This window comes from Dasypus novemcinctus, chromosome 8, assembly GCF_030445035.2.
Source record: "Dasypus novemcinctus isolate mDasNov1 chromosome 8, mDasNov1.1.hap2, whole genome shotgun sequence".
NCBI classification, from domain to species: domain Eukaryota; kingdom Metazoa; phylum Chordata; class Mammalia; order Cingulata; family Dasypodidae; genus Dasypus; species Dasypus novemcinctus.
This window is the reverse complement of record NC_080680.1, coordinates 84,444,730-84,456,926: the sequence shown is the minus strand read 5'-3', so window position 1 is coordinate 84,456,926 and position 12,197 is coordinate 84,444,730. Positions and strand designations below refer to the sequence as shown.

At 49.4% G+C, this 12,197-nt stretch overlaps 1 protein-coding gene across 1 annotated transcript in view; it reads left to right on the top strand.

Moving 5' to 3' along the window:
- Positions 1–6,123, top strand: part of CFAP77 (cilia and flagella associated protein 77) — a 146,621-nt gene extending 140,498 nt beyond the window's left edge. Inside the window, exon 6 of the mRNA XM_004475990.4 lies at positions 3,428–6,123. Within this exon, the coding sequence (XP_004476047.2) occupies positions 3,428–3,550 (123 nt within the window). The 3' untranslated portion in view covers positions 3,551–6,123. The remainder of the gene's footprint in view (positions 1–3,427) is intronic.
- Positions 6,124–12,197: the final 6,074 nt, after the last annotated feature.

Below are 12,197 nucleotides of genomic sequence, written 5' to 3'. Positions count from 1 at the left end.
GTGATGCAGCAGTGCTCAGAGATGTATTCACCAAGCTCAATGAAGATGGAGGAGGTTGTTGTTATGGGAGGAGTGGGGTGAGGGGGGTGGGCAGTATATGGGGACCTCATATTTTTTTAATGTAACATTAAAAAAATAAAGACCAAAAAAAAAGGACAAAAATAAAATAAAAAGCAAGTCTCTAATTAGAGTTCTCTTCTGTCCATGTGCTGGCTGTAAACTTGACTACTTCTGAGCTGAGGAGCTCCTTAAGGGCTTGATTCTCCTGCTGCCTCCTCAGGAGATGAGAGCAAGTGTCAAGGAGTCCCCTAACATCTGTACCACCCACCATTCCCAAATGACGAGACCCTCTGGGAGAGGTTTGGGGGCCACAGAGGGATGTGTGGAGGTGGCAGAGGCATGCACTGGAGAGCACGCTTCCCTGTTAAGGGCCACTAGTGACCAGCTGCCAGTGACAAAACAACTGCCCATCTCAGTGCCACCAAGGATCCTGTGGAGAAAACACAGCCTGCATTTGGCAGGGCAGCTGGGTCAGCTGGAGTGCCCATGAGGTCGCCAGAGACTCAACGTGCCAGCCAATCTCTAGGTGTCTTCTGGGAACCACAGGTGTCAGCAATATTGTGTCATGGTGTAAAAATCAAGCCATCACTTGCCAGAGGGGACACAAAAGTGTACCCTAGAAGCCTTTTGTTGGTTGGCTATCTTCCTGCACAATTTGTAGGTCTTCTCTTTTCTCTGCAACTTTTCTGAGACCCCTTGGAAATTTCTCTGTAACCAGAGGTTGAGATGAGAACATCATGGTTTGATTGATCCAAATGGGTTGAAAACCAGGTATTTAGTCTTGGATGGCTGACCCTCACCAGGATTCTTGGCAAGAGTTTTGTGACCATCCCAGGGCACAGGTCCTACTGTATTCCATAGACGAGGCAGTGTTGTCAGTGGTTCTGGCGAAATCCAAAGGGAGCCTGCCCTGCCCATTCCCTGACCTCAACTCAGTCCCCACATCCCCTCATGAAACATGTTCCAGCTGTGCTGCCTGGTTCACACCTTGAGCCAGCAGAGCCCTGTGGGGCCCAAGGGTCAGCACATGTGCTGTGCCCTTTGCCTAGGAAATGCCTGTGCATCCTCCAGGCTCTCTTTAAATAGCTCTTCCTCGGGGAGGCCACTGTTGATTCCGGCAAGAGCTGAGTCCGTGCTGTTTCTTCTCCTTGCACACCCAACGCTTTTGCTCTGTCTATTGTAATGAAATTGTGTAATTATCCTTCCACATCTGCTCTCCCTCTCTCAACTGGAAGCTCCATGAGGCTAGGGCTTGAGTCTCTCCTGTTTACTGCTGCATTCTCAGCGCCTGGCACAGAGTGGTGCTCAGTAAATAGGTGTTGCATGAAGAGATGGATGGATGGATGGATGGATGGATGGATGGATGGATGGATGGATGGACTGATGCATAAATGAACAGGTGAACCTGAACCTTTCCCACCCTGCCCCTGTTTTAGGTTATCCTACAGGAGAAAATGCCATTCTTTTTGGAAAGGGTGTTGCATTCAGTTAACTAGTCAAATTTTCTCACACTTGGAGGTGGATGTAACTGACACAGTGGACACCAGGAGACAGAGAGTTATCATCCATTACCATTTCTTGAGAAGGAAGGGCAGTCTGAAATATTGATTGCATAAAATTTTAACTGAAGAAGCTCCCACTCCTTGGATCTGCTTCCCTTGCATGTTTTCTTCAGAAGAGTCAGGGCGATGCTTCCTTGAACTCTGGTTCTGGCGCTATCGAGTATCAGCCACTTGACTCCCACGAGCGACTGCCACCAAGGCAGGGGGGGAGCGAGATTAGCTTCCAATGAAGGGGTGCTGACAGCCACCAGAAAGGCCCCCTGGGAGAGGGTGGCTTGCTCGGGCTTGTTAATCATGGTTCCACTAGTAGGTTCCACTTCACGGTGGCTCCAGTTTGTTGTTAGGGAATGTTTATTACACATCGTCCCTAGGAATGGGCTGGACGGAATGAAAAGAACTATGACACGCAGGCGGCCCCTGCGCTCTGCTGCCTTCTGTCCCTCACTGCTGGTACCAGGATGCTTCACCAGCACTCACTCTGCGCCTCTTTCCCTCTTTAACCATTTATGGGACAGTTTTCACCCCAGGAGATTTTCTTTAAGATGAGTTTCTTGGGAACCTATTGTATGTGAAAGCAGGGACCAGCAGTAGGCACTATGTTGTACACACATTCTTTTTTTTTTAAAGATTTATTTTTTATTTCTTTCTTTCCCCTTCCCTGCCTCCCCCCTCCCCTTCCCAGTTGTCTGCTCTCTGTGTCCATTCACTGTGTCATCTTTTGTGCCACTTGCATTCTTCTCAGCAGCACCCGGAATCTGTGTCTCTTTTTGTTATGTCATCTTGCTGCGTCAGCTCTCTGTGTGTGCGGCGCCACTCCTGGGCAGGCTGTGCTTTTTTCGCGCTGGGTGGCTCTCCTTAAGGGGCGCACTCCTTGCATGTGGAGCTCCCCTATGTGGAGGACGCCCCTGCATGGCACGGCACTCCTTGTGTGCATCAGCACTGCGTGTGGGCCAGCTCATCACATGGGTCAGGAGGCCCTGGGTTTGAACCCTGGACCTCCCATGTGTAGGCAGGCGCTCTACCTGTTGAGCCAAATCCACTTCCCCACACGCTCTTTTAAAAGACAAATGTGGTGCTCCCTAATGTACATAAAAAGATTAAAAAAACAATAATTAGAAAAGGGACCAAAAAGAAGAGAAGAGGTAATTATAATAATTACAGGCCAGGAATTGAGAGCTGGCTGTGCTGTACTCTTTGCATGTAATATCTCCAGTCTCCCCAACAAATACCAGATGGATAATGAAAAAACAGAGAGGTGAAGGAAATTGCCCCAGCGCACATAGCAATACATGGCAGGGCCAGGGTTCAAACTCAAGTCTGTCTGAACAGGAGAGTGGAAGGGAGGAAGTGAGGGGGAAGGAGGTGTAAAGGGAATGGGGGAGAGGGGAGGGAAGTGGAGGGGGAAACCAACGGAAAAACAGAGTTCAGGTGTGGACAAACGTGAGGCCAGGAGAGCTGGTTCTGTGGGGTGGGCCACTGTTTGAAAGGGACACTGCAGGTGAAACGGCATGGGGCAGGAAGTCAGCGTGCCTGAGGAGGACCCCAGCACGGCCACAAGCTTGCATGACTCTGAGAAAGGTGCCTCATCTTCCCTAGCCTTGGTGTAATAAGGGTCACAATACTCCATCATTAGCATTTTAGGATGAATGTGGGTGGGACATAGAAGGGTCTCAATAAGTCACAGCTACTGTTTATTATTACTCTAAAACTGAAGTAAGGGATGGACGCGAGGAAGAAGGGAGCAACCGGAATGCTCTCCACAGAGCACCTATCCTCACTGACCCGCTCTTCCCTTCCCTTCACAGGTAGGCCGCCATCTTGATACGTTTCCCACTGAGGCCGATCGCCAGAGAGCATTCAAAGCCTGCCAGGAAGAGTATGCTGTCCGCCAAGGGACCCTGCGGATGGGCAACTACACCCACCCCTAGACCCTTGTCTTCCATGAAAAACCTTCTCGACACAGTAGAAAACTCCCTAAGGAATTCACCTTTCTTGCCCCAACTCACATAAGACATTCCCCCATTTTTATTGGGGTTCTGCTTCTGGAAGTACCTCAGATTTAGGTTTTAGATTATTTTTGTTAAGAGCTCCCCACCCATTTTAGGTCAGCCATCACTGGTCTTACCTGAGCCCCCAGAGACCCGCTCCTCTGCCTGGACACCCCCCTCCTCGCAGGCTCATCCTGCCTGTCTTCCCAAGCCCTCACCTGACAAGACAAACCCAAACTACATGGCAGTTTTTTAGACTCCAGGCTAAGGGTAGAGCCCACAGCTCTGCCCGTTAAATGTTAGAATGACCCTTGTTTTTCCTGCAGAAAACATGACAGCGACATGCTTTGAAATCCCTGGTTTTATTTTCCAAACATGAGTTTTCATTGCTCTTTTTGGGGTGTCCAACATCTCACCAGGACAGTTTTTTCTCTCTAGGACCCCATGGCAACAAAAGCTAATGGGTCATTGTGCAGAGCCTGTTCCTGCCTCCTTAGTCTTGGATCTTGTCAATCAGGAGGGCCAAGATGGGCTACCTCCACCATGGATGGCTTGACAAAGTCAACCCCCTCCCAAAGAGAGAACCTTCTGGGTGTGTAGGCAGACCAAAGAATCTAGCCAAACTCCTGGACATTTCTTAACTCAATCTTTCTGCATATTCTTTGGCTTGTCCCAACAAATTGTATGTTGATCTATTTTAAATTAAAAATGCTATTTGTCATTCTCCTCTCAGGTGTTAACTTGAAAACAGAAAACCTTTAATTAGGGAGGGAACAACCCCAAACTTCAGGTGATGACATTACTATGAGTATACCCTTCGAGGTAGACTACTTTCTCCCAGATATTCCAGGAGACAACTTACTGAATCAGGCAAATTCTCAAGTTTTTAAATACTATTCCCACTTGAGGGCTCCCACATGTTTCTCTTCAGCTCTGAGCTCTCCCCAGAAATCCAGACTCTTTTATCCAACTGCCCACTTGACACCTCCAATTGGGTGTCTGATACTCCTCTTAAACCAACACGGCCAAGACAGAACATTTTATTTCTCCCCTCAAACTTGCTTCTCCCTCCATTTTTCCCATCTCGTCAAGGAAACCACCATCAATCAAGTTGTTGAAGCCAAATACCTTCACCCCCTCTTTCCTTCACCTGCCATGTTTAATCCATCAAAAAACAACCCCTGTCAACATTACCTCCAAACACATTTCCTGGGTCCACTTCTCTTCGTCTTCACTCCCACCATTCTAAACCCAAGCCCTCGTCATCTCTGAATAGACGCAGTTGATTCCTAACCGGACTCCCTCCTTCATGCTTACCCCTCTTCACAGAGCAGCTCCAGTGGAATCCTGGAGAGGAGACTCCTCTCCAGGGCCTGCACAACCCTTGGTGAGGGACCTGCAGCCCACTCCTCTGGCTTCATCAGGAAGCTCTTGCCCATTTCCTCACTACCCTCTCGCCACAGCACACTCACTCCTGCCTTAGGCTTTGTGCTTATTTTTCTCTCTGCTTAGAATACTTTGGCCCCAGATTGCCACATTCCTGCTCCTTCTAGTCATTCAGATCTTGACTCTGCTAAGCCAAGCCCCCTTCTCAGGTCTTCCCGAAATAATATCAGTTAGAGTCACACCATCCTCTTTTACTCTCAGCAGAATGGTGGTCTCTACCATAAACAGCGATCCCCATCATAAAATTTACTGCCTCTCTCCCTCTGTAGAAGGGAAGCTCCATGGGATCAGGGATCTAAGTCTTGTTCAAGGCCACACATCAGATGGCCCATGGTAAGCGCTCAGTGATGTCTGTGGAATGATGGATCACATGAATGTCTGTCATGTCCAGTGACCCCACAGCCTGCAAGCTAGGCAGGGAAAGTCTGGCAGCCTTGTTAGGGACACGCACCTTGAGTCCTGTGATTAATCGAGAGCCCAAACTGTTACTTTGTCACAGATTTGAGTTTCTTATCAGTCACACATATGCGTGCACACACACACACACACACACATACACATACCCACCACTGCAGCCCATTGGAAGCCAATTCCATAGAAATGCCATACATCAACCCCTTCCAGGACCTGGTTTAGCCAGGGCCTTGGCATGATCCCATCCCTGAAAATGCTTTTCCCATTAAGTGAACCAGGGAGAAACAAGTATCCCCACTCATCTTGACAGCCACCTGGAGCTAGGAAAACCTGGTGTGGGAGCAGGGGAGGGCCCAAAGGGGCTGGCTGGTCATGGAACCAGGACAGCAGCAGGTAATATTACTCCAGTTGTGGATAAGAACATGAAGCCCAGCTCCTCCAAATGATTTCTGTGTGAACTTGAGCTAGTTTCCTAACCCCTTTGTGCCTCATCTGTGAAATAAGGAGCCTGACACATCCCGGGAATTTTCCTAAAGTTAAATTAAATAAATTCTTTAATGTGGAGATCAGCATAGGATCTGACTTTTAAGCAAGGGATAAATGCAAGTTATTGTTTTTCATTATATTATTAATAAAAGCGCACTAAAAAGGAACAACCAGAACTCTTGTGAGTTCTTGAGGGATGGAAGTAGGATGGAACAAGTCACTGGAAATTGGATGTTCAAAGGGGAAAAAGTCTTTGTGCCCAGATGATATAAGAAGATCAAGATAATTTTGAATGAGCCCATTGTTCTGCTCTGAAATCCCCTATGGACAGTGAAGGGGGCATATCAGGAGGCAGAAGAGTTTCCTGAAGAACAAGAAATTGGGCTCTATCCACCAAAGAAGAGGGCAAACCCTGCTATGGAGAGAGATCCCCATAGGTAGGTGGCCCACCGCACCGTTTCCCAAGGACCTGGGCCAAGGGCGAAAGAATGGGCTCCGCCAGCAAAAGCTAAGAGAAAATCTCTTTTGTTTATCCAGTCCCTTGGCCCAGCATTGAGAAATCCACGTGCTGGTGGGACTTGCAAGGGCTGTGACGAGATGCCCCAGAAGCACCACTCTTGAATCCTCCGCTGGAGTCCAGCAGCCCCTTGGTCCTTTCGCCCAGGTCTGAAGGGTGCTCGCCTGAGCAATGCCTGGCTCCTTGTCCTGCAGTGCCACCCGCTGGCGAGTCTGAGGCCCCGGAGGTTCCTGGCCCCTTCCCTCCCTCCCTCCTCTCCCCAGTTTGGTTCTTCCCTCCTCATGAATTATTTGTGCCGGTACAAAGCCCTGGGCCCGATTCCAGTCTGTTTCGATCTTCTCGGGTTTCTACCACATCAGACAAGCCCCTATTCTTACTTGTGCTGACCCTAGCCGTGGGAGAGGGGGCTGGAATAAACGGGGAGTCCCTCTCCTGCCCTTCATGACTCAAGATAGAATCCCTTAAGAGTCCAGCCTGGAAGGGCATTGGGGATCATGCTGTTGAACACCCCCCATGGAGATTCCCCCCAGCTTTGCAGATGGAAAATAGATGTCAAAGGAGGCCTGAGTTCACTCAGTAAGCCAGGCCCAGCACAGGCTGGACCAGGGGTCTTCCGCCCCTGCCTAGTGATGGGTCCACAACATGTTTCAGAGCCCACCACCCCAAATTACTTCTCAAAGTATGGATGGAAATGGGGAGAGCTTCGTTTCCCACTCCAAGTCCTCCTTATCACACACGAACACATGCCAGGTGAGGGTGAACATCGTTGGACGCATGGTCCTGTGCCCATTTTTGCTATTAATAATTTCCCTGCTGGTGGGTATTTGGGGGCATTGTACATCTTGGTTAATCTCTTGGTAACACTCCTCTGGAGACTTAACCAAAGAGGCTCACATGTACTGTTTCTATGAGCTATAGGGAGGCAGCCGGTCTAAACCCTCACCTGGTCCCCTCTGAGGTGGGAGGGAGGCAGTGCCCATGCTGTGCATTTGATAGGAGGGGGGTGAGCAAATGCAGGCCTAGGGTGTAAGGCTGTTGAGATGGAACCTTTGGAAATAAGATCTATGGAGCAGGAAGGGGCTTAAGAAACCATCTAGGGAAACAGATGTGGCTCAACCAATTGAGCTCCTATCTACCATATAGGAGGTTCAAGGCCCGATGCCCAGGGCATCTGGCCTATACCTGGTGAGGGCAAGCTGGCCTACATGGTGAATCGACCCACACAGAGTGCCTGCCCACTCGGGAATGTGGCCCCACACAGGAGTGCCACCCTGCGTAGGAATGTCGCCCCGTGCTGGAAAGCTGCCTCATGCAGGAGTGCCAGCCAACGCAGAGAGTTGGTGCAGCAAGATGACGCAACAAGAGACACAGAGGAGCGAAAATAAGAAGGCGTAGCAGGACAGGGGAGCTGAGGTGGTACAAGAGAATAATCCCCTTTCTCCCACATCAGAAGTTCCCAGGATCGGTTTCTGGAGCCACCTAATGAGAATTTAAGCAGACACAGAAGAACACACAGCAAATGGACACAGAGAGCAGACAACAGGGGAATGGGAGTGGGGGAAGATAAAAAATAAAATAAAAAAGAAACTGTCCAGTCCAGTTAGGATAAGACAGAAAGCTATAGATCTACTCAGCCGCAAAATTAGGACTAGACCAGACTCCCTAGACAGTAGGTCTAGCTTTTTTTTTATGCTGTTCACCTACTGATTTCAATATATTTCCAGATTTTAAACATCATTCTCCCTCTCTCATCTTACCTACCTATTGTCTATCTCTATCTATCTATCTATCTATCTATCTATCTATCTATCTATCTATCTTTTTTCTTTCTCTACTCTATCTCTCTGATATAATCAGATGATTAATCATTTTATTGGCCAGAAAGGAGAAGATGTTCTGGAGTCTAACTCTTGTGAAGGATTTTATCAGGGGCAGGAGCAATCAGCCAATGACCCTGTCTGCTACCTACCTGGCAGAGGCTCCAGGAGACCTGAAGAGGAAGCACTGCTCAAAGGTCACAGATCCAATTCCAGCCTCAGGGAGATCCCTGGATCCAGATACAGATGGTTTGGCTTTTGGTCTACTCATCGCAGTGCTCCAGCTAGGGCTGGTTTGGAGAGAACAGATTTAGGAGTCTAAAAAAGGCACATATTTGTGGCAACAAGCAGACCACTAGCTCGGTGGGTCTACATTGCAGCCAGGCAGGTCTGTGTTTCCAGTCAAATACTTTCTCTTGCATTTTATACCTTATGGACCAAAACCACCTTTTGCTGCATTTCTTTTTACTTGGGAAATGTTTTGTTACTTTGAAATCATTGTTTAAAAAGAAAACTAGGTTGGTTTTTTATACAGGTTCTTAGAATTGAATGCAGGTAAATTATAAACTCAACTATATAGATAAGAAATTATCTCTAAATGGGGATTTAGATTTTGGGCACCACTGCATTTTGAGAGCTCCATGAGGGTGGTTACATCACAATTATGGTGCACAGAACAGAGCGCGTGTTCTGTAGAAGGAAAAGGAGGGAGGGAAAGACTGCTCTATTCTTGGTTTCAGGAGCTCCATGGACTTTTGAACTAAACAAACACAAACTGTTGAGAACAGCATGGACTTGAGGCCCATAAATTGTCCAAATCCTTGTCCAACCCAACTGTTTCAAAGCAAAAGATATGAGCATCCAGGCCTGGTCTATATTGTCCAAACTCCCTGTCCCCCTCCATCTCAGAAACTGCAGAAACTGGTTTTGGTAGGAAGACCCTGGACACAGGTGGGGCAGACTTTTCTGGTGGAGGCTGGGGAGATAAGCTTGGGGGCTCTAACCTGCCAGAGAAGAAGCTCTGGCTATCACTATTAGTATTTATATTATCAATTCCAGGACCAGAACCCAGCCAAAAGAAAATAAATATTCCTCACAATGACCACGTGAAGTAGGCAACATCATTCCCACCTTATAGCTGAAGAAACTAACTCAGAATGATCAAGTGATTTGCTCAAGGTCATAGAGCAACCCTGGTGCTAGAGAGGCAAGTGAGCACTTGTCTCAGGTGCAAAATTTAAGGGGACCCAAAAACTCAGTAACCAAGGCAACATTTCAATGCAATATTTTCAAAAGCCAAAATTGAAAAATTATGGTGAACAAAATATCAAAATTTTAAATAAGGACTCAACTAGTTCCCCTCACTAGTTCTGGTCCTGTCCTAAAGCCAAGATTTTAGTTCAAGTTTGGCCAATTCTGGAGTCCATGCCCTTAAACCACCTTCCTCCTATCGCACTGCCCCTAGCCCCAGCTACTCAATCTTAAATTATGGTATGAAGGCCTTAATTCATATAGGAAAAGAAAAGACCTCATGATCATTCTCAAAAAGCAGACTTCCCTGTGTGACCAGCTTGGCAAATGAGCAAGACTGACAAAAACAAACCCCTTTTCTAATCTCTAGGGCTGGGTGGCATTAGGTGGAGGTTGGGAGGAAAGTTGCTAAGAACCGTAGCCCAGCCAGACGCTCACGCACCCCTGGTCCATCCCTGATCCCAAATCCAAACCCAAGCCAAGAGCCTCAGGTAGGGAATAATGAAGTGGGTTCTACAGCCAGGTCACTTCATAGTTGTTCATATGCCTCTCCAATTCTTGCCCCTCTCTAAAATCTCTGACGTGGACAGACCAGTATTTGCAATGCCTTTGTACCAAAGAGAAAGCTGAGACCCAGGTAAGAGAGAGGATCTGTCCAAAGTGGGAGCCAGGGCCAGAGCCAGGCCTTTTGAGGGCTTGTCCATGGTCCTGCCCTCCTGGCCCCTGGAGAAGAACAGCAAACGGCTCCTTCCCAGTGGCCATCTTTCTGTTGGCAGGTGGTCCTGTACCCTCTAGGATTCTGTGTTCATGGAGAAGTCAAAGGTTTTAAAGAAGTAAATCTCAAAAAGGCTGATGGACAGGGGTTGGAAGCTGAAGCAAGAGATTCTAAGCAGTAGTGGGAAGCAGTGGGGAGAAGTGTTGAGGTCTTAAAAGGGGAGTTCAGAATAGGGGACTTGGACCCTTGAATGTTAGTTCTGGGCCCTTGATTGAAACTGAGCGGTGTGGAGTGGGTGAGCTCAGTGGTTGAGCAAATGGTTCACATGTACGAGGTCCTGGGTTCAATCCCCAGTACCTCCTAAAAACAAACAAAAATCTGAGCAGAACTGGGCTTCTTGTCCTTGGAAGTGCCCTTGTCGTTCTCTTTCCTTCCCAGTGCCCTTAGTTAGGTCTTGCTTCCTCCCTGGAACAGAGTCATGACTGTGGAGAACAGGAGGTCTGGGCTAGGGAGAAAAGTCTGTCTTCTGTTGTGTAAACTGAGGCCAAGAGAGGTCAAGTACATGCCAGGTTCAAACCCAGCTGCACTTGATGTCAAATCCAATATCCTCCCCCTCCACCAGGCTTCATTCTCAAAGGATGGGTGGACAATCCACAGAGGATTCTTGGGTGCTTAGTAAAACACCGATTCCTGGCTCCCCAACTAAGTGAGCTGGGAGGTGAAAGCACACACACCTCTCAGACTGTGTACAGACTAAAATGTAAAGAACCACCAGATGACAGAGAAAAGAGAAAGGAGAAAAAAATGTTGGAGAAGCTGGAAATCCTCAGGTAGAAATAACTTGATGTCAGTGGTAACATCCAGCAAGAAGAGGAGTAAATTCTGGAGTAAATTCCAAATGAAATAAACCACATAGCATGTTTTACATTAGACTGCAAAAATTCAAAACTAATACTAATATACTAACAACCCGTTAAAAAAAAGTCTTGGGCTCCAAGAAGTGCCCTGAAGCAGGCTAGGGCAGCAGGAGGTCTGGGTTTACGCCTTTCTTTTCAACCGTGGGAGGTTCCCTTCCCCAGTCCACCGGGTTCCGAGCCGGTCGCAATACCCAGCGCCGCGGAAGCTTGGCTTTCGCCGGGTCCGGGATCCAAACAGGAGCCTAAGATTGCGGAGGCCAGAAAAGGTCTGAGCGCTGCTGCAGGCAGAGGTCAAGGACGCACCTGGGGCCCGGCGGGTCCCGCACGTCCTGGCAGAGGGGCGGCCCCACCTCCAACAGGCCCCGAGGGTGGGTGCCGTCGACCCTCGTTGAGACCTCGGATGCTCCGGAGATGAGGTTCCTCCGACAAGGCCGGTGAAGGCCGGGGAAGCGGGGGTTGGGTGGGGGAGTGGGGAGGGGAACGGAGTTTCCTAAGACGCTAAAAGGAGGAGCGAGGTCCAAGCTGGAGGCTGGCCGGGAACGGTCGGGACAGCCGGCGATCTTCTTGATTTATGAGCCCTTCCCCATCCAACAACTAAAACGAAAGAACGCCCGGGCTCGGCCTCGCCGCGGGAGGCACCTGCAGCGGCCGCTAAGCGAGGGCCAGAGCCCCCGCCCTGCAGCTTCCCCGACAGCTTGTAGCCGAGCCGGGCCCTCTGTCCCCAGGGAGCCGCGCGTCTTCGCCCCCAGCCCGGCCGGCGGCGAGGCCGCCTCCAATCTGCCGGCGGGCTCTGGGGGAGAGCGTCGGGAGCCGGGCGGGAGGCCACTTCCAACCTCGCCCAAGGGAGGAAAAAGTTTCTGCTCCTGTCGGCCGCCCGGGCCTTCCCGGATTTGGGGAGATCCGGGTGCCTCACTCTTCCACCTGCGGTCTCGGACGCTGAGACTTACGCGGGGCCGCGGGGCCGCGGGGTGGGCCTAGTAATTTTCTGGGGGCCCTTGGGAAGGGGGACAGGAGCGCGCCGGCC